The 23,194-nt window shown below is 36.9% G+C and overlaps 1 protein-coding gene across 3 annotated transcripts in view; it reads right to left on the reverse strand.

Moving 5' to 3' along the window:
- Positions 1-23,194, reverse strand: part of ADAMTS3 (ADAM metallopeptidase with thrombospondin type 1 motif 3) — a 356,812-nt gene that overhangs the window by 253,402 nt on the left and 80,216 nt on the right. For all 3 annotated transcript variants that reach the window (XM_054554042.2, XM_054554041.2, XM_024246584.3), the window contains one exon: positions 4,434-4,840. In XM_054554042.2, the coding sequence (XP_054410017.1) occupies positions 4,434-4,840 (407 nt within the window). The remainder of the gene's footprint in view (positions 1-4,433; positions 4,841-23,194) is intronic.

Consider the following 23,194-nt stretch of genomic DNA (forward strand, 5'->3'; position numbering starts at 1 on the left):
TTCTTCAATCAATACATGAGAATTTTCAGAAATTATGGAAGATCTGAATCTGTTTACTGACACCTATTTAGGGTGACAAACACCATAAAACTAATAATAATCTCTTGATACATTTAGTAGTAGTCTAGTATTGCTCAAAAATTAATCAACTGTTTTGAAAACAAAGTGTTTAAAATGTCTTGTTTTAGAGGCAGAGAATTCAGCCTACCTTAATAAAAAGCCAAATTGATTTTTCAACCCCTTTTTTTCTTTGCAATTTTATTGTTATAGAGTGACAACAGTAAAGTCTCCCTTTTAAATTGTATTTCTGATCAATCTCTCTATATTTCTAATAGTGTTAAATCATACAACTTAATTTATTTCCAGTACTCTTTGAAGACAAGAGTTACACTTGACCAATCTCAGTATTTACCACAGCAATCAGTGTAACAACTTAATACTAGTGCTTCAAAATGCTTTAACTTGGATCAGGATTCCTAGAATTGAAGATTATTAAGTCAAACCTTGAGGCTGAGTTTAGTTTTCAAGGAGGCTGTGACCTCAGGGCATGATTACTACAAAGGCACCATATCAATTCTGTGCTGTGCTTTTGTTCTTGTTTTAATTATAATTTAACCAGAAGAAAATATTTCAGATGTGCTCAAGCAATATTTTCACAGTTCTTAAAGCATTTCTTTAGTATCTTCAAAAACTTACATTAGTTATAACGACATCATGGTTTTCATGGCATTGAAAAGAATAGAAAGCATTACTTTTCAGGCCAACAATAGAAAGAAAAAGTACTTCCCATGCCTCTTTTATTTTCTGTTTGTCCAGGTCTATCCAAAAAGAAATGTGCAATTTTCCCTAATTTTTAACCATCTTTAAATTTAACTTTTAAAAATTACTATATCAAAGAAGAGATACTTGGGAAAAACTATAATCAAATTGATGTATATAAAAAAACAAACTGTGACCAGGTGGTACTTATAATAATAAATAAATGAATAATTTAAGTTAACTACAAATAACTGTTATTAAAAATTATTATTTAAATTTGAAAACACTTTTTTTTGTTTGTTTGTTAGTTTTCTACTTTATTCCAAGATCACATCCTTGGATATTCTTTGTATAAAATAATTAGTCACAAAAGAGAAATACAGATTTTAAAAAAATGAAAGAGGCTTGACACATGTATGATTCTAGCCATATGAAAATTAGACATGAGATGTGAAAATGATCAAGGACTATGCCAAATCGTCCCTCTTCATCCTGAATAAGCACAAACTGCCTGCCTATTTGAAGAAGGAGGAAAGGTGAATGATGTATACAATAGCTCAGACCTGGCATAGGCAAGCACACAACACTAGGTACATTCTGTCAGCTCTCAAGGAGCCACTGCTTGACCAAACCTCAGGAAGGGAGCAATGAAGTCAACAGTGGTTCTTCCAGACTAATTAAACTGGAGGACTCTTATCATTCTTCATTCAGAAAGGGGCCAATGTCTGCTGCTTTGTTCCTACTCCCTGGAAATTAAAGGGCATAAGAGCTTTAAGCGTCTTCCAATCCTGGTGTAGCCTGGTGTAGGTACCTGGAGGTGAAACATTGCTTCAGTCCTTTATTCTTGAGACCTTCTAAAGTCTCAAATCAGCATGTAATCCATGAAGGCACAGATATCTCTTCTGTCTCATCAATAACACACACAACACCTTCTGTGGACATCTTCCACGAGAGGAAGAGGTGAAAGGCAACAGGTCTTCAGACATCGAGTTCTCTCATTACAGCAGACATGCAAATGTCAACATGTCGAAATCAGCCCTCAAAAACTTTCTTTTCTAAATCCACTGTAAATAGCTAAAAACTTATGCCTATTTTTAGTATCAAACATTTCATTTACCAGATCAAGCTGTATCACAGCTCATAATCACCAGTCAAATGTTCTCAATCATAGGCATATTGGCTCATATTTTTTAAATGGACTTTTTAAAAAGTGCCTCTGCAGCTAGACTTACTAAAATAGGCATGGCAAGAATATGTTTTTGAAGGGATCAAATCACAGAGCAAAAGTCTTAAGGCAGGTAACTAGGGCTGTTTTCATTGTAACTTTGCAGCTGCCCACAAAGATTTCATTTAGTCCTGCTCAAAATCTAACAAAGGTAAAATGTCTCTGATATTAACCAGATGTGACTATCAGATATTTTAGAAGACAGGCTCTCTTTATGGTTCCCAAATTGTTAACCTCAAGCTTCCAAGAACCCCTACCCTACCAGTAAAGATCTCTGTTAGATGCCTCAGGGAGCTCAACAGTGGTATGAACTGAGGACAAGGCAGGAGGGAGAGTGTTTTGATCAGACCTTTCCTGAGTTTATCCAATTTACACTCTATTTTATTAGATAACCTCTAGTGATTTCATCTGAACGAAGAATTACAAATGTTAAAAAAAAAAAAGTTGAAAACTTCTGTCCTAGATAAATCCCCTTGATCTTAAAATCAGCCCATAAGGAAATCACTGAGCTAGGTAACCCAGTAGAGCCATTAGCTAGTCAGTTCTTCCACTCACAACCAGTTCCCTCTGATGACAGTCCAGAGGAATTAGCAAGGCAATACTGTTCTAGCAAGTTGAAAAAAATCCAGTTTCTTTAGATTATGAAACACATCACATAAAGCCTACTAACCGAAAAAACCTTTATTTTGGCAAACTGTAGACCACAAAATATGATTGTGAGCTGCCACTACTCACAGGGGAGATTTTATGGTGTTAGAGAGTAAATGCCAGGACTCTGTGGGAGAAATCTATTTCATCTGGGATTCCCAGCCAGAAGTGTCTTCCCAAGAAGCGTGTAAAATGCCTGCCATTGTCATGACTCCTGACCACCAGACTCTCATTTCAAAGGTGTAGAAGTAGAGAGGAAAAGCACATCAACACCCCCTTGCCAAAGACCACCAGAAGCACGTCTTTAGTTAACAAGCTGGGTTTATTACATGTTGCTGAGATGGAGAACGTACAGCAGAGGGAATCATGAGCATCTCAGTAAGAGACTGTTGAAAAGAAACTATTATTAACAGCATTTGGGCTTTGGTTGGGTAATTTTGAGAAGAGTCTAAGGAAGTAGAGCATTTTTCTAGATTGGATGCTGTTAGAAAATGGGGACAATTCTATGATTGAATATCTCAATAATTCTTACCTATAATTAGGGCAGACTAGAGCAAGGATAAAGCTGTAATTGGTAAAGGATTAGCAGTCACTCAAACATGATAATATTGACTGAGAACAGGAAAGGGTCAATGCTAGACAGAAAAAGAAATTGTTCTTGATTGTTCACACTGGGTAGGAATCATTGTCAATTCCTTTGTACAGGAAACCCTGTTGATTTCAGAAACTCACTGAGTAATATCTATGTCTAGATCATATTCCAGGCCATAGCTCCATACGTCACTCAAGGCATTCTTCTGTCCTCTTTGATAAAGCCTATGTTAAATTGCCTTTCATGTGATCATTTCATACAATTACCTGGATAGGTAATATGATGATTTCAGTCACATTTCTGATGTCCAGAGTGGGCGAAATCAGCTAAGTGTCACTGCCTGTTTCTCAAACTATCTATGGTGAAGAAACAGTTTTTCTCCCCAGTCAGTACCAGACTAGTATTTTTGTACATATAAAATAAATACAATTCGATAAAATAAAAACTAATTACTAGAATAATAAAATGAAAAAAGACAGAAAACACCAACCCATTTTTAAAACTTATTATTAGACCCAACAGACATACATTAACTGTCAAAATTGCTATAAAAGTTCCTAAAAACTTAGCCTTACTATTGGTATTTGTCTTGTCACAAACCTGAGTCTACATAGCACACTTAACCCTCAACCACAAAACTGAAAAGCAACATATTAAATTTGAAAATGAAGAATCGAAGCCACCACACAGAAAGTATTGCATCTTGTGTTCATAAAGTAATGTTATTTGGACAAATTCTGACAGAGAATCTGTTCATTTCCCACATTAGCATTCTGTGAGGAAGCTAAAGAACACTTTCAAAATACTTTATGAAGATATCCAAAGTTTCCACATAAGGAGTAAAATACGGTCATTTTGAAGGAATCTATGCTTCTTTGGAAAGTTTTCAGAATACTTTGAACAAAATAAGGAAATAAAATCTTCCAATGTAATACAAGGAAAAACATTAACAAAAAAATGCTAAAATATTTGTCTTTTGCTTCTTGGAATAATGTCATCTTCGCATTATTCCAAGAAACAAAATTGTCACAAATTAAGCCAAAATGCATATCTTTGACAGCAAAATGCTTTCTAGTGTCTTTTTCTGAACTTAAAATGTAACATAACAATGAAGCCTCCTTTCCACCTCCACCTTCCAAACTATGCAGAAGCCATGGCTGCACTCCCAGCACCTGCAAACGCATATGCACAAAACAGAAGGAGCCTTACCAGACCATCACAGTTGCTGATGGCAACAGAGGTTCCTGGAATGTCCACGATGTCACCAACATAAGCACAGTTAATCTGCAAAGGCTCTGTTTTCCGGATTCTATACGTAGCACTTCCTGGTTGATGGTTGTTAATGGGATCGGTTATATTCCCAGGCACCAGAGATGTCTCATGCCACTCCACAACAGCCCCAGGAGCTACTAGTTGAGTGTTGGGCTTTAGTCGCAGATGAAAATCTTTTCCAAATGCCGTGATGTTAAAGAACAACTGCTCAGGGTTGGAAGACACGTCCCTCGCTGACCTCTTTTTGTGACTCGCAGAAAGAGTATGGGAGAGATAGCGTCCTTCTAGATTTGTGCTGACTGGAGTCACCAGCTCATATTCTCTGTATCTCTTTATTGGTAAATCTGTGGGGTGAAAAACAGAACTGTCAAACCCTGTACAATAAGAGAACACAGGAGAACATAACACAGACAAAACCTGCCCACCTCACAAGACCATATTTCAATGTGCATAATATAGACATTCCTGAATCAGCTCATAAATATTAAATTTTGAGGAAAAAATCATTTCTCAAATGCACTTAAGTAACCCTGTGTTCAATGAATCATTTTTTTAATTAAAATAGTATTAAAATTACATTGTAAATATTTACATCTCATTAATACATTTGCAAACACGAATATAATGTATCCATAAACTATAAATGGCTTGCTTAAAATCAAGGCATACCCTTAATTAATTTATTATTGGCATAACTGACATCTGCTAAAAACTTTTAACAAGGTTATTATGTAGAAAAAAAAATTCTGATTGTTTTCATTTTTCCCTGTAGAAATCCTGGAATTTAGACTAATTACAATAACTATATTACATGAGTCTGTAATGTATACACTGTAGCTTACAATGCTGTAATTTATACACATTTTTTCCACCGTAACGAACCTAACAACCATACTTCACAGGTGAGAAAACTGAGATTCAGGGGTAGGAGGTCCTATGTCCAAGGTCAAACAACTGCAAAGCCTGAATATAAATCCAAGTTGTACTCCTAAGCCCATACACTCATTCTATCCTACCATGCTTTCCTCCATAAACCTCCATTTTTAGAAAATTAGAAGAATGGGTAAAGAAGACATAATAATCTTTAAATCAAATATGCAGGTACTGGTTAGTCAAGAGGGAACAGTATTCTCATTTTGCACCTTATTCCTTAAGTGGGACAGATATCTATTAGAATATGAAAGAGTATTTGGGACCCACCTTACAATATGGGCAGACACTTATATGTTAAACTGAATTTCACAATTAGCACTTGAACCCCTGGCTTAGCCAAACGTGAGTATTTTGTCTATCAAAATGCAAACACCCTTGGGAAAGAGAACACATTAAAGGAACCATTATAGGAAAGATTTTAAGGCCACAGTACAATGGATACTAGAGAAGGAAACAAGCAGCAGGGCAACAAGGGTAAAAAAAAAAAAAAAAAAAAAGAAGAAGGCATAGAAAGGAAAATCTAAAAACACGAACTAAAAAGTTTCCCACTTTCACAATTCTAGCCTTACGCTAATCCTATAGTGTGTTAAAGTGCCCTAAAAAATGATATGATTCACAAAACTGCTCACCTATGGAAATCACAAGTTTTGTCATCCAATAATGTATTTAGAGCATGAGATCTGTAAATGAACCTATGTCTTATGCTCATAAAGTATCCTTGCAGAATCACTATTTTCATTATTTTCTTGCTTTTTAAAAACCTCAGGCAATAAGTGAAATGCCAGAAGACAAATAAAGGCGTTTACTTGTGCAACATGTTAATTCTTTCTGTGCATGTTTGTTATAATTATGCCTCTTACAATTACCAATGTATTTAAATGAACTATCCCATTTTACTAAATGCATACAGCAAGCAACACTTGTAAATATTTACTAGGCAAAGCAGCAGTGAGGACTGTAGTATGAGTCAAGTGAAGCCTGATTCCAAAACTGGACAGACAGTGCAATCCCTGCTGAACTAGACTAGGCACCAGTATAAACACAGACTTGGTCTTCCAAGAAGGTTGTGAGGAAGATTTGGTCTTCCTCCATGGTGAATACTTTTATAAACTCTGGTTTAGAGAGAAAAAAAAAAACTCAAAATATAAGAGAATGAGCACAAGTGTCACAGGTGCAGAGTGACAGACGGGAAAGTTTCCAAAGTAAGGAGATGAATCAAGCCCTTGTATGTGTACTGACAAAACATAGCCCAAATTAACTACAAATTCCTTAAAGACAAAGAACTCCCCATTCAGCTTGGTACTCCCAATATCATCATACAAGATTTTGTATGTGTCAGGGTATCTTGTTAGCTGGATTTGTTTGATGCATATTAAGTTAGTAATACCAGTAACCAGAGAACACTGGCCTTGTCTAAGCTGACTTACAAAACACACTGACTTACAAAACACATTACCCAGGCCCATGAGTGTCTGGCTGTTCCAATAATCTCAGTTATAGCTTTTTCTCTAACCATCGGCCGACCGTTTCAAGGGAAAGAGGAAGCGGTGCTTAATTTCAATGTATGGATTTCCCATCTCCACTGAAGGGAATTCACAAAACCAAAGTCTAAATCAGTATATTGTACTGATGCATGGATTAAGTGACTAGAGAACAAGAACATTTAGAAAAACACAGGGAGCCTTCTCCATACCCAAGAGGATACTCACAGCCTCATACATACAGTAAGCCATACATCCTAGATGTATGTTCCATTTTTACACTGTCAGGTAATATGTTCTAAATTTTTATTCAAAATAAGAATGGTATGTTTCTATAAAGCTTTATTTTCTCTAATGCTAAATAATAAATCATTCCTAAAAAGTATGCATAATAAACATTTCTTAAATTAAATGTTTGAATGAGTCATTTTTCTGTTGGCAATTAAGGTAATGAGGAAAAGATACGATTGGCAACCCTTTGGATTACCATCTCCTGGATGGTAGTTAATGGAACTACCCAGTCACCTGTCATTTATTAGCAGAAAAAGCTCCAAGCTCTATGATTTGTGTTTGAGAATATATCATCTCTAATACTCACAACAATCACAGTAGGTAAATCCTATTACCCCTATTCTATAAATGAGAAAGCAGACTTAGAAGGCTTGACACATATAAGCAAAGAGCCAAAGGAAAATTCCAGTTCTCATCATTTTGACTCTGAAGACCATGCTCCTATGCTCTTGTTCACTTCTGAAAAATGGAGCATCTTGCTGTCAAAGTCTAATTTAAGATCTGATTTATAAAAGAGAACTACCACAAGAATTACAATGTTCTACTGACCTGCAGCCAGTCAACCAATTTTTCCTCTAGTGTAGCATCAAAAATTTCTGTAAAAGGCTCTTAAATTCTAGGTTTTGGAGGGAGAAACTGGGAGGAAGGGCAGAAGCTCAAAGCAATCAAAAGAATTTTAATCTCAGATTACAATCACAGAAGTAAACCAAATTATATCCAACGTTAATTTACTGCATTCATAATTTTCACATTTTACAGGCCCAACTACTTTCACAAAGCAGGAAAGCCTATGGTTATTGAATGAACTGCAAAGTCAGAAAGCAGTAAGTTGAGTCCACTTGTGATCTTCAGCAAGTTATTTACTTTCTCTTAGGCTCAGTTTCCTCAACTGTTAACTGGAGGTTAGTAATAGTTACAACTTCATAGGTTTGGTGAGAGTTTTACATAAAATCATGTAGAAGATTCAATAAATATCAGCTATTACTAATTTAAGTGTAAGTTAGCCACTCATTAAAATAATGTTGTGGTTCAACTTTAAAGTTAGAAACTATAAAACTGTTAGCTGAGGTGGCTGAGGGGCCACAGTAATAGGTATATGAAGGTTTTTGTGGGCCGTAAGTTCCACAGGCACAATTTCAAATGTGCTTCTTAACTGTTCTCCTTGCTTCTGCTCTTCCCCTTAATGGATTATCCTCAAAATAGAGCCAGAATAATTAAAGTGTCAAATCTTATCACTCTTCTCCTCAAACCCATCCCACTCAAAGTAAAATGGCTCATAAGGTCCCAGGGCTTGAAGCTGGGGATTCTCACATCTCAAAGATTTTGTACTTGCTGATTCCTCTGCCAAAGGATCTTCCTCTCAGCTGCCTGGCTCACTCTCTCAATTGCTTCAGACTTTTGCTTAAATGTGACCCTCTCAGTGAAGTCTTTCCTGACCACCAGCAACCATTTTACCCTCTGTCCCCGTTCTGTGTCTTACCTTTCTCCATAAATCTTGTCACCATCTAACATCCTATAAATTTTACTTATATGTTTATTTATATATTTTTTATATCTACCAGCATATATACTTCATGAAGGCAGAAGATTTTATCTGTTCTCTTCACCTCATTTCCCCACTGCCTAAAAAAGAACTTGAAGTTACTCAATAAATATCCATGAATGAAGAAATGAAGAAATGGGTGAATGAATGAGAGCAGTTTGAGCCGGAAGGGGTATGTGAAATTAGCATGCATCTTCTTTTGGCTAAATAGTCATTTTATCACCAAGCCATTAATGACAGCAAACTGCACAAGTCATCTACCTCTAAAGCCAGAATTTTGCTTGGAAAGCTTGTGTATATTTCTCACAGTTCCTGCTGCCCTACAAACTAAACATTTCTTAGTATCCAGGTCTTACCTTTTAAGCTACCAAAAACAAGAAATGGATCTAATCATTAAAACAGACCTCCTGTAAGACATACACAGAGCCCCGCATTCTTAAGAGCAGGAAGCAGGAATTTAGCCCCCACTCTGCAATCTCCTTGGATATTCATAGAATTATAACTATACAGGTCAAAAATTAAAAAGAGCTAGAAGTTAGGGTCCCTAATCCCTGCTCTTTCTTACAGTTCAGACATCTCAAGTAGATGGGATTATTTTTTTCTCAAGTTAGTGGTAGAGAGCCTTTGACCTGCTCCTGCTCTCTGGAAGGAAAGGTTTTTCTCTGAGCACTCCAGGCTGCTCTCTATCCCTTTACTCACCCTTCCCTGGTGAAGAAGAGTGAATTATGTGGTTGGGAAGTCTGGGAAGCATAAGAAATTTGCAAACCTCAGCACCTCCTCCTCATTCTGCTTCCTGGAAATGAGCCTGATAAGGGGTACATGTTCTCTTCCACTCAGCCAGTGGCAGCACTGCTCTGTATTGGTGAGGCCCGACAGGCACAGGGTGGAGTATTGGTAGCCAGTGCACTTGCCTGTCAAAGTGGAAGCCTCATTCTCCACTTCGGCCTTTTCTGAAAAAGATATTTTCTTTCTACCTACATCTTTAGTTTTTCTATTTCTCAACTTGTTCAGAAGCTAGGCAGTCAAGAAGGGTATTTTTTATTCACGATCTCCTCAGTAACTTGAACTACCCCCAAGAAAAACTGTTGTCACATCTCCACTGGCAGCCTAATTATAATGTAAAAAAATTTTCTTGTCAGAGAATTCTCTTTTATCTAAATTCCTCATTCTAGAGTTTAATGTAATGCCTTCTTCCTCCTTGTACTGTGTAAAATAACCACATTTTTGTATATACGTGCATGAGTGTATTTGTGATATGCATATAAATTTGTGCAGACATATGCAGTTAATATGCACAACCTACATCAAAAGCTTTGAGGAAGCAATGTTCTTTATTTCAATATACTTAAAAATTTTTTACTTTCTATGTTAATGTCAACCATGTTAGATTTTCCTAGTGGTTTCCAAACTTTAATCATTATCCCTTTACACATATCTGTGTTTTAGCATGATACCCTTGCAAATAGTAAACCCTCAATAAATATAGGTTAAAAGAAAAGTTCCCTTAAACTATAACCTGAACGGCTCTGTTCTCTATTGAGAATAACTTGTCTTACTCTCTCTTCATCTTTAATATATCTAAACCAAACTGAATGTTCACCTATTTAGCTTACCCTCCTGACTTCGCTATTTCTGTTCGTGATGTGCTGATTCTCCCAAATCAGGCTAGAGAGCTATTTTATACATGTCTTATAACTTTCCCCCATATGACATCATTCAAGTCCTACTGCTGTTTCTTTAGCAATTTCTCTCAAACTAACCCCTTTTCTTCTAATTGCTTTTAACATCTCATCACCTCACACTGAAAAGCTGCAAGTACCAAGTCCAAATTCCCCACACAGAATTTCTCACTACTAAATATTATACAAATTATACCAAAATACTGTCTAAATTGCTGTCAGGAAAATTATTTTAAAGGTCCAGATTGAAAATACCTAGGTTCTACCACTTACTACCCTAGTGATTTGGGTCACTACATTAGTTCTTATCTGTAAATTACAGGTAATAGTATTGACTTCATAGGCTTGTTGTAAAATTTAAATGAGCTAATCAATTCACAGTGCTTACAACACTGTCCGGCACATAGTAAATATCCAATAAATGCTGGCAATTAATGTCACTATGTTATTCCATCTAACTAGCCTCAATAGCTCACCATTACTTTAGGATAAAAGATATAGATTCACAAAATCTGTATCATTTTCACATCAGACCTAAAAATTGCTTAAAGACCATCTACTAATCAAACCCTCCCACTTCAAAAGTAGAAAGCAGAAAATCAGAGATTAAGTAACTTAACCCAAATAAAAACTTAGGTTTGGTATTTAAAGTCCTCTGCACTCTGCCCCTTATTTCTTTTCAATATCATCTCTCATATTAGCCTATTGAAACATTCTGTCTAATGTGTTCACAAGACCTGGCTTAAGCATGCCTACCTTCACAGCCCTACTCTGCAGCATCACTACAGTAGAGGACCACTGTTTTCTCTCCACCAAGGCAAACTGAATGGGGCCGCCAAGGCCCATCTCAAGCCCCATCTTTTCCAAGAAACCTTCTTGGCAACTTATCCACAGAGTACAGACCTCCTGGCCTGAGCTTCCATAGCACTCCCTGTCAAGGCATTTAACAAAAAATCATGCAATGTCTGTAGAAAAGTTTTTTAAAAATCTCTGTGGGAGAAGAGATATATGCTTATGTTTCATCCTTTCAGAAACTATAAGATCTTTGGGGCGGAAGTATAATATCTTAACTGTGTTTAAATGGCTTGATATGTTTGGATCTGTGTCCCCACTGAAATCTCATGTCAAATTGTAATCTCCACATGTTAGAGGAGGAGCCTGGTGGGGGTGATTGAATCATGGGGGTGGACCTCCCCTTTGGTGTTCTCGTGATAGTGAATGAGTTCTCATGAGATATGGTTGTTTAAAGGTGTGTAGTACTTTCCCCTTAGCTCCCTCTCTCCTGCTGCCACATGAAGATGTGCTTGCTTCCCCTTCACCCTTCCACCATGATTGTAAGTTTCCTGAGGTCCCCCCTGGCATGCCTCCTGTATAGCCTATGGAACTGTGATTCAATTAAACTTCTTTTCTTCATAAATTACTCAGTCTCAAGTAATTCTTTACATCAATGGCAAAACCCGCAATTACTTTTGCACCAACCTAAGAGCAGTGTGAGAACAGACCAATACATAGCCTTAGTGTACATTACAGGAAGGAAGGAAGGAAGGAAGGAAGGAAGGAAGGAAGGAAGGAGAGGGAGGGAAGTCTAACCAATGGCTCTGTCTGGAAGTGGAGCTTCTTGGGAGATTGCTCTGTGCTGGGTCTGGTAAGGTGCACTGTATGACATATGACAGACACAGTGGCCCATGCTCTAGGATCATCTTAACTCCTTTACATATTCAGCCAGATATGCTACAACTTGAAACAGATATCTTGGTTTCCTTCTAAGTATGTAGCAGAATGAGACACAAATATCCACTAGTGGATACTAGATGTCCCCAATACATTGCAAAGACCACACTATAGAACTGTAAAAGAACAAAAGTCTTCAGTAGTACAGTCAACGTTGCAATGACTTTGAGCAACTTCAGTATAAATCTCTTATATGTCACACAAATTTTTAAGGGTCTAATCAATACCAAAGCTACCCCAGGCACATAGAATATTGAAATACTTGTGATTGATGCATATGGCTCCAAGCAAGGAAGAGATTTGGGTATGATGGTTGAGCACTAAAGGTCTGGAATCAGAAAGCATTACATTTGAATTCTAGTTCCTGACTGATGCATGCTTTGGCATCTTACAAGCAAATTCTAAAAATTAAGGCTCGCAGAGGTTATCTGTAAAAATAAAAATAATAATGGGGACCAAATGAGGTGAAGTATACAAAGGACCTGGTCCATCTAATAACACTTCGATACATGAAAAGTGAGCTGTTATCATCTAACTAGAGCTATAGAAAAAGAAAGTCAGTTTCAGATTTCTTCCAAGTCCCAGTACCCCTCAGGCCTCGCTCCCCTATAATCCCACCCAGCCTGATGTGATACAGTTAGAAGGACCTTAAATTCCACATCAACAGAGGGCCTAAAATCCAATCTGGCTGTAACAATCCATGCCCCATTACCCAATCTAAAAGACTGGAATTCTCTCCCAGGAATTGGCTGGTTAACTACGATGAAGCGGCAGTTCACACAGGCAATTTCTTTTATCAGGTATAAATTCTCAGTATGCAATAATCTGGCCTCAAGAATGAAATCGAATAAGCATTTTCAAGATCATCTAAAGAAGCAGCTCCAACAACAACATTTCCAAATCCTGAGCCAAGAGTAAGAGAATGACTTTCATCAGAAGTGATGGGAGCCAGCTGCTCCAGGAAAGATGCAAGCAGGGCAACAAATGGACATTAAGGAGGACGCCAAATGCCAAAGGGCTCAGCAAAGCTGTAAACACTTTAGGGGAAGGGGACACATCTTCTCCCAAAAGCAATTAAAAATTAATTGTGACACATGCTGAAATTCTGAACACAGTCAAATTTTTTTTTCCTCACTTCAAATCCTCTAGGCTCTTATCACCACAAGTCCAACACCCTCTTTGGTGTGTCTTTTATTTTAATTGCAAATCTATTTTCATAGTATAATATTTTTATGAAGCTATTTGAGAAATAAAGATCATGGCTTTTTTATTCATTATTAAGAAAGAACGAATAGTTGCATGCTTAAATTCTTCTAGTTTTTAAAAATCTGGCTTATTAATAAATATTTGTTGCAATTGCACAATATTTATGTTCAAAAATGCCATTTAGGAAAGAACAACACATTCTTTAGTGTACTAGAACATGAAATCAGGTAGGAGAAAAGATTTTGTTTTTAAGTGAAGCCCAAATGCCAAAATTTTAACATTCCAATCTCAGTTTTTAAATAAGCACTTCTGCTTATTTAGCATCATTAAGAATTTTACAGACTCGAGAGCTATGTTAGGCACTCTAAAAATTAATATTTCTCACACCTCTTATAATTTTTGCTAGATAGAACTTTGAAAGATTAATATTGAGTATAGAATTTGAAGCTATAAAAATTAACATTTGTCTCCAAGAGCAAAGCCTGGGAAAAATAAAATAAACAAGAAATGTGGACAGCACTGTTAAAGGTTTTCACTGAAACTTTACTTGCGATAATTACATTTTCCAAATCTAAAATAGCCTGACTCATGCTTTTGTCAAAAAGTAGGAGAAACTGGGACAGTCTACTAGGTCACTGAGCTAAAATCAAGTCATCAGCAGGGCTGCATTCCTTTTGGAAGCTGTAAGACAGAATCTGTTTCCCTGCTTTTTCCAGCTTTTGGAGGCCACCGGCATCACCTGGCTTATGGTCCCCCTTCCTTCCTCCATCCTCAGAAACAGCAACAGGGGACTAAGTCCTCCTGCTGCCACCTCTCTGGTTCTCTCTCTTTCACCTCCCTCTTCCATTTATAAAGACTCCTACCCTGATAATCCAGGATAATCTCTCTATTTTAAGGTCATTTGATTGTCAACCTCAATTCCATCTGCAAACTTAATCCCCCTTTGGCATGTAACATAACATACTCGCAGGTTCCAAGGATCCAGGCACAGACATCTTTGGCGCACCATTATTCTGCCTGCCACAGCCACTATCTCCCATCCAATGTGCTGGAAAGCTATTGCATTTGAGGTATTACTGTATGATGTGTGACTCTTCGGCATGCATCCCTCCCTTTTCTTTAACTGCACACCGATTTCCCTTCAGGTTAACCATGTCACACTCCAGTCACACTCCTTATAAATCAGGGGTAAAATGCCCCAATCCAGGCGAATCAAAGTACTGCATCCCCTGACCACAGTGAATGATTCAAGCTTATAACTAAATCAAGTAGCCAATAAAATCTCTACCAGGAAATGTACTGGAGCTGTCAAAAAAGAGGTGTCTGTCTTCTGGGGTGAAAGGTAGAACGACAGCCTGGAGATGACAGCAACAGTCTTTGCCACAACTTGTGGGAGATATAGGGCGAGGTGAACCAATCCTACTCTGAAAGAGAAATAAAACCAATACAGAGGAAAAATGAGAAAGATACAAGGAAAAAGAGAAAGAGGGAATAAGAGAAAGAGAGAGAGTCCATGACAGTATTATTTGAACTCTAGATCCAACTATACCTGACTTTGAAACCTCATCAATTTTGTTTTCCTTAACCTGTGTGAACTGGGTTCCTGTCACTCGCATCCAAAGGAGTCATGACTTCTACATGACTTCTGTTAGCAAACTGGAATGAAGGGAATTCCAACAAAATAACGTGTAAGAAGTAAAAGAATTGTATCTGGTAAACATAAAATATAGTTGGCATGGAATCCATATGGAATAACTGGTTTTGCACCATTCCTTTCTCAACTCCCTCTCTCTACTGCTATATTACAATTAATTAAACAATACTACATTGAGATACAAACATGAAGATAATACATGAAAACAGAACTCTCAAAGAGCTGTCACATGATGAGCTGACTGGCTGGACAGTTTACAAGTCCATGGCACAGGAAATTAAAGTTCCTGGAAATTCATGGTGATAGGCAGACCTACCTAAAATGTAGGGATTAGAACGAAATACCTCTCTTTGAGTAAAAGTTTTTTTAAAAAAAGAGAAAAAAGAAAAAGAAACAGCACAAGTCAAAGACACACTAATAACAATAGTTATGATTCTATCTTGTTTACAACATAGCAGCATTTTATGAACACTATGAAGTAAATAGTAGTATTTTCACGAGACTATGGCAAAGTAATTTATGGATTCAATGCTATTCCCATTAAACTACCATTGACATAATTCACAGAATTTAAAAAAAACTATTTTAAAATTCATATGGAACCAAAAAAGAGCTCATATAGCCAAGACAGTCCTAAACAAAAAGAACAAAGCTGGAGGCATCAAACTACCTGACTTCAAACTATACTACAAGGCTACAATAACCCAAACAGCCTGGTACTGATACGAAAACATACACACAAGCCAGTGGAACAGAACAGAGAACTCAGAAATAACACTGCACATCTACAACCTTAAACCTGACAAAAACAACCAATAGAGAAAGGATCCCCTATTTAATAAGTGGTGTTGGGAGAACTGGCTAGTCATATGCAGAAAATTGAAACTGGATCCCTTACTTACACCTTATTTAAAAATTAACTCAAGATGGATTAAAGACTTAAATGTAAAACCCAAAACTATTAAAAATAAAAAACCTATAAAAACCCTAAAAGAAAAATCTAGGCAATATCATTCAGGACATAGGCACGGACAAAGATTTCATAACAAAATCACTGAAAGCAATTTCAACAAAAGCAAAAATTGACAAATGGGATCTAATTAAACTAAAGAGTTTCTACACAGCAAAAATGTTCATTGCAGCAATATTCACAATAGCAAAGACATGGAATCAACCCAAACGCCAATCAATGATAGACTAGATAAAGAAAATGTGATACATATATATATATATATATATATATATACACCATGGAATACTATGCAGCCATAAAGACAAACAAGATCATGCCCTTTGCAGGAACATGGATGGAGCTGGAAGCCATTATCCTCAGCAAACTAACTCAGGAACAGAAAACCAAGCACCACATGTTCTCACTCATAAGTGGGAGCTGAACAATGAGAACACATGGACACAGGGTGGGGAGCAACACACACTGGGGCCCATTGAGAGGTGGGGTGGAGGAGAAGAGAGCACTAGGAAAAATAGCTAATACATGCTGAGCTTAATACCTAGGTGATAGGTTGATAGGTGCAGCAAACCACCATGACACACGTTTACCTATGTAACAAACCTGCGTGTCCTGCACGTGTACCCTGGAACTTAAAATTAAAATTAATTTTTTTTCTAAAATGTAGTATTATGCATATGTTACACACAAGAAAGTAACACTTTGAGAGGTTAAGGTTACCAGCTAGAAAGTGGTGGAGTTAGGATTTTAAACTACTCAGTCAACAGTGTCTGTGCTCCTGACCACTTGATAGAGGAAATACGAATATTAACAGGTCCTCTCCTGGATATATAGATTTAGATTTTAGATTAAGAAATGGGGCCAGGGCCAGGCACGGTGGCTAACACTGTAATCCCAGCACTTTGGGAAGCTGAGGCAGGTGGATCACAAGGTCAGGAGTTCAGGACCAGCTGGCCAAGATGGTGAAACTCTTGTCTCTACTAAAAATACAAAAATTAGCCGGCGTGGTAGTATGCACCTGTAGTCCCAGCTACTCGGGAGGCTGAGGCAGAGAATTGCTTGAACCCAGAAGGCGGAGGTTGCAGGGAGCTGAGATTGTGCCACTGCACTCCAGCCTGAGCAACAGAGTGAGACTCTGTCTCAAAAAAAAAGAAAAGAAAAAAGAAATGGGGCCAGTGTAGTCCCAGCTACTCGGGAGGCTGAGGCAGATAATTGCTTGAACCCAGAAGGCGGAGGTTGCAGGGAGCTGAGATTGTGCCACTGCACTCCAGCCTGAGCAACAGAGTGAGACTCTGTCTCAAAAAAAAAGAAAAGAAAAAAGAAATGGGGCCAGTGTAGTCCCAGCTACTCGGGAGGCTGAGGCAGGAGGATCGCCTGAGCTGGGGAGATCAAGGCTGCAGTGAGCCATGACTGCATCACTGCACTCCAGCTTCTGTTACAGAGCGAGACCCTGTCTCAAAAAAAAAAAGAAAGAAAAAAATGAACTTTACATGTGAAAGAGAGAAGTTCTTACACGTAAAGGAAAGAGAACTGGAACTCATGAATAATGTCATCAATCATTCTTTTTGTTTGCATATCTAAATAAAAATATACTTACTAAATATGAAGAAAAATTGTTGGAAATGCGATTTACTATCTAAGACCACAGTATCTGAGGAATCATATATTTAATCCTGTTTTACTTGCTACAAGTTTCCTAATGACTATTTTTGTTTTACCAGTCACCTCAAGAGCAAGATATACCTTTTCATGCTGCTCACAATTTGTTCTAAATTCCATGAAGATTCATCATGCTGAATTTGTGGCAATCATTTTCATAAACAAGAGACTGACATTTTACCACAAAATTTCTCCTAGGGATTTACAGTTGGTCAGCAAAGTCATGTAAACTTCTTTGGAAAATCAGGAGGTATAAATTATGTGTGGGAACAGAGGTTGCTATGCTAGGAAACTTCCCATGCTTCACTGTCCATTTTCAGAAATATACAACTCTCAGATTGCACTGTATGAGGTTGATGAGTCTTCTTGTAGTACTAATAAAATTACAAAAACATTTGTATAATATGATTATTCATATTTACTGGGTACTTCAGAGTTAGAAAAATTACGAACTCGCTGCATCTTTCAGATTGCATAACCAAATATTTAAAAATTATATTCAGATATCAAAAAGAAGAAAGACAGAAATAATTCTAAAGTGAAATTTTAAAAATCAATACTTTCCTAAGTTGCTAGTAGGAGTTCAGATCATACAGACTTGTTCAAAAGCCATTTGTCAAAATGTATCATGTGAATTTGTTTTTACTCAGTAACCAATTTGTGGGGCTCTCTCCTAAAGTAGTCACTTGAAATGCAGGCAATGACATATACATACACAACACTGTGTGGCAATATTCACTATCATGGAAAAATAAATACTGTTAGGAAAATGATTATACAAATTAGAGTTTATTAGTATGATGAGATTAAAATGAAGTTCAGAAGGAGTTTGTAATTATGTTGAAAAATTGTACTAAAACATTAAACAAAACAAAAACAGTTATACAAAAAATACAGTGTGTATATTGAAAGAAGTCTGAATAAGAACACGCTAAATTATAACACCAGTTTGGGAACTGGAATGATTTTCAAAAATCTTAAGAATCCAGAAAAATTAAAGAATTACAGTGGGCACTGGTAAGACATCAACAATCTGGGAAAACACTGACTAATTAAAAAGAAAAAATTCAACAACTTATAATAATAAAAGTAGTATAGTTTAGGAATAAAATTTGATCTCTACTACGGGAACACTAAAGAGAAGATTCTCAAAATTCTGATAATAGCAATCCTCTTTAAAGAAGCATTAAAGTTCCATTGAAGTCATCATTGTCAATATATCCTTTCCAAGCACAATAACCCAACTCTTCATATCAAAATTACTCATGATTTTACCAGGCAATTTGGAATGGTCCCTAATGGATTTCCAAGATAATCTGGGTTGGCTACTCAAAGTAAAGAATGTTTTAAGATCATCGTCCTGGAAGCAGAGGCGACCTTGAGGGTTTTCTAACATTTCTGAGCAATATTATAATTATTTGGTACAATAACAAGGAAAAGCAGTGAAAGCATGGGTAAGAAATATTTCAGCTAAACAACAACACTAAGTTGTCATAATGGTGATACATAGCATGCTGCACTTAATAAAATTTTCACCTAAGAATCTTGAAGCAGTTAACATTAACCATAATCATGCTCAATGGAGGGACAAAAGATAAATCAGTAAAGCCAACTCCATTACCTTTAGTTACAAGAAAGAATAATGGCTTGAGTAGCTAAAATTCTACATTTTACAAAGGATCCCCTTAAACCTCCTTCACCACACTTTCTAGTACTGCTGCTGGCAAATTGGATTGACAGATTTTAATCTTAGCTTAGCTTATCTTTCCTGATGCCAGCAATAGGGCAAATGATCCCAAGTAGGCTGTAGTTAAAAAAAAAAAAAAATTAGTTGGCATTCCAAAACTGCACATAGAATTCAATTCAATTTACCAAATACTTATTACAAAAAATGATAGGCCTAGGTCCCTGTGCTTTGTGGGGTGGAAGAGGAGTCCCAAGAGGCCTTGATAACATTGAATAATAATTGTATAGCCATTGTCACCATCTTCATTTTCTTAGGGACCAATTCAGCCTGGAGAAAGGCACAAAACAAGAGCATTCAAGGAAATTCAGAACATAGATAAACCTTAATATAATAATATCCTGCTTGCTAGATATATTCATTGTATAACCAATATTTGAGGACCCACAAGCTACCAAGCAATGTTTTATGTACTAGAGATACAACTGGAACAAAACAAAGTCTTTGCTCTCATGAGGGTTAATCTAGTGACAATGCTTAGTGGTCAGTAACTAGGTAAGTGACTCACACTAAACCTTACAAACTAAAACCTGAAAAGAAAATGTTGTGAAAAATTATCTCTTAGTAAACTAGATATCTGAGAGAATAAGATTAGCAACTTTATTTTTTTAAGATTGGGATGTAATGGAATTTGCAACTGGGGAACAGAAATAGGACAGATGCCCCAATTCCAAGAGGAATCAGGAGATGGAAGATATGCCCCAATTCCAAGTGGGGTCGGGAAAGGGAAGACAGCTTAACACTAAAGGATCACAATGCTTTTTCCTCAAATGATACTCAAGCAATCTCAGTGGTGGCTTATGAAACAAAAGGACTCAGAGAATTCTTTTTCAGATTTTCCAATTTCTACAGAACTATGATTATTTCCTAAGCCACATGTGTCATTGAGCAAGCCTCCTTACCCAATTGGACCAGCCACACCAGTTTCCCACAATTACCTCAGGCATCCTACCAAGGCCATACTCTGAGTCAGAAATGACAGTGCTCCTTGATACGCCCTAGAAGTATGTCAATGATCTCATGAAACATACTTACACATATATACAGGAACATACTCAAACACACAGATATATATGTATGTATGGGTATAGGTAGGTGGTTAGAGAGGCAGTTCCTGTCTGGTCGACAAAGAGGCACACAACTAGGTCAGGGTTCAAAACCTATTTACCCATTTTTTCTAGGGTGAATCCTATTTTCCCACATACCAAGAAGGTATTATTCCACTGGCTGAAGAGAGAAGGAAGGAGGCAATATCCTGCATGAGACACTATATTGGTGACATAGCTATACATATCCTGACCTGTCCCTATCACAAACTGCCTTCTCTTTACCTAAATAAAAGCCTTCCTAGTCTAAAGGGTTGAAGCATATAAGGTATATTTTTGAAAATTGACCTTCTAAGTTAAATACTAAGAAGTACATATCCTGTGACTCTAGTTATAAAGAGCATGAAAAACTGACACAATCAATTTATCCTGTTAGAAGTCAGGAGAGCAGTCACCTTTCATAATGGGAGAATGCTTGGCAGTTGGCATGAGGGACGTACAGGGGTTCCAGTAATGTTCAACTTATTGATCCAGTTGCTGACTGCACAGGAGCATTCACTTTGTGAAAAATCAGCAAAGTACACTTATATGCACCCTCCTACATCTATACTACATTTCAGTAGAAAGTATTTTTAAAATTTAGTTTCTTAACAACTTGTGGTTTATTACTTATTTATATTTAACCCTTCCTGAAACATTAAATTATTTAGAAATTATTCAGGGCCATAAAATTTATTTTCTAGCCAATTTGTTGAGCAATAAAATAAATAAATAAAATCTACAAACATTATTTGTCTTTCCTAATGTATCTTTGATCAAATAACACGTCCCCAGGTAGTTATATAAAACTACTTCTAAATCAGTTAATAGAAAAAAAAAAAAGTAACGTGTTCAGGAGTGCATTTCACCAAATCTCCAGGTTAGCAGTGTAGGAGTGCCTTTACACATGGGAACAGGGGAGCAAAACTAATTACTGTACATAAGATTTTCTTACATATGATACATAAACCAAAGTGAAATGATAGTTATACTTTTGCTATCACAAGACCTGTGGGCCAAAATCTATTTTATTCAATCTGTTCTTCTCTTCATTCAACTTGAAAACGATAAATAAGAATGGTAATAATAAAAGAGAGAACTCCCATAAAACAGATGAATATGGGAACAAGTAAATCTTCAGCACTACACCCTAAGAGGGCTCCGCCTCCTCTCTTTCATACTGACTTATCTCTCTTCTGCCAAATTTAAGGACACCTGTACTATTTTCTTCCCTTTGAAAGGGCTACCATAGTAATTTACATTAGCGAAACAACTGAACCAAACTTCGGTTCAATCCAGGGCCTCTTATATGAGAGCATCCTAATTCTATCTTAAAATTCTAATCAAAGCTATATATTTTATGAAATTTTTTGGTGGAATGGGTGATCTTAAGACATCTTTTTAATTTGCATATTGAAAAGTTGGGACGTGTAAGTAATCAAATATTTAAGTAATTGAAAATAAGACAACTTTTTTCTCCCTACTTAAGAGTTGGTTAAAAAAAATGCTTTAAAAAGATAAGGATTGATGGCTGAATGTTATCAACTACGAATGACAAGTATCTGTTCATCAACACTGTATTTTTAGGGCAGTTCTCAGTGCCTTTCCTCTCCACTGTTCTCCTCTTGCCATCGAGGTCTAAGCTTGGGAAATACATCCAACAATGCTAAGCACCGAGTAGGAAGGAGCATTTTGATACATGCTCATATATTACAGGCTACATATACACATCTCTGGGCCTAGCTCTTGGGTTTCTTAGTTAACAAGTGTGAATCTCCACTGTGTACTATAACAGGTAGCTATGCAACCTCTCAAGCTTCATTTTCCTCATCTCTAACATAGGCACAATAGTATCCCCATCTCATAGTGTGGCTGTGGGAATCAGTTGACATAATACATGAAACAATCAACACTGTGCCGGGCATTTAATAAACGGCCAATGACTTGTAACTATGTTTGCAGCAGCAGTAATAAAAACTTTTCTTCTAAAAGACAGCTTTACAATATCACCTGACAAATACAGAATTGACAGAGACTAATACTCTGCCAAAAAGAAAAATTATCTTTTAAAGTAATCCAAGTAAAATGTGTATGAAAAGACTTTGAATGTAGCCTGGCTTCTTGCCAGATAACTTTCAGTCTCTGCATTCACAACAAATACATTACTCTAAACAGCTTCAAGAAAGACCATGGACTTCTGAGTGACCTGTTGCAAGTCACACTCTCTGAATCTCAGTCTCCTCACCCATAAAATGGGACTAAGAATCTCCACATCATCAGGAGAGTACTGGGATTTTAGATATTAGCAAAAGGCCTAACAGTATCTTTCACATTAGGAGATAATTATTTTAAAGCAGATTGAATAATAGAAGTCATCAGAGGATTTACCCAAAGCAGGAAAGATTGTAAGAGAAAAATTTCCATGCTCTGTACTTCATTGTTCTCTTCTATGTAGCATTCTTGCCTTCTGTGGTACTCAAATGTGCTCCTCCTAAATGCTACAGAAGTTGATGATTTTATTTCATTCATCTCCATATAATCTTCCAGCCCCTCCATCATCTTCCAAGTACATATCAGTGGCTTGTAGAAAGACAGTAATAAACTGATGCTTGAAATGTCCAACTGCAGGAGAATTTTTACCTCACTATAATTTAGCCCCAGGAAAGTGGGACCTTCCTCCAGAAAGAGGAAGAGAAGAACAGAAATGTTTCCGGACTACAGA

The sequence above is a fragment of the Pongo abelii genome, chromosome 3 (genome assembly GCF_028885655.2).
Source record: "Pongo abelii isolate AG06213 chromosome 3, NHGRI_mPonAbe1-v2.0_pri, whole genome shotgun sequence".
Classification (NCBI taxonomy): domain Eukaryota; kingdom Metazoa; phylum Chordata; class Mammalia; order Primates; family Hominidae; genus Pongo; species Pongo abelii.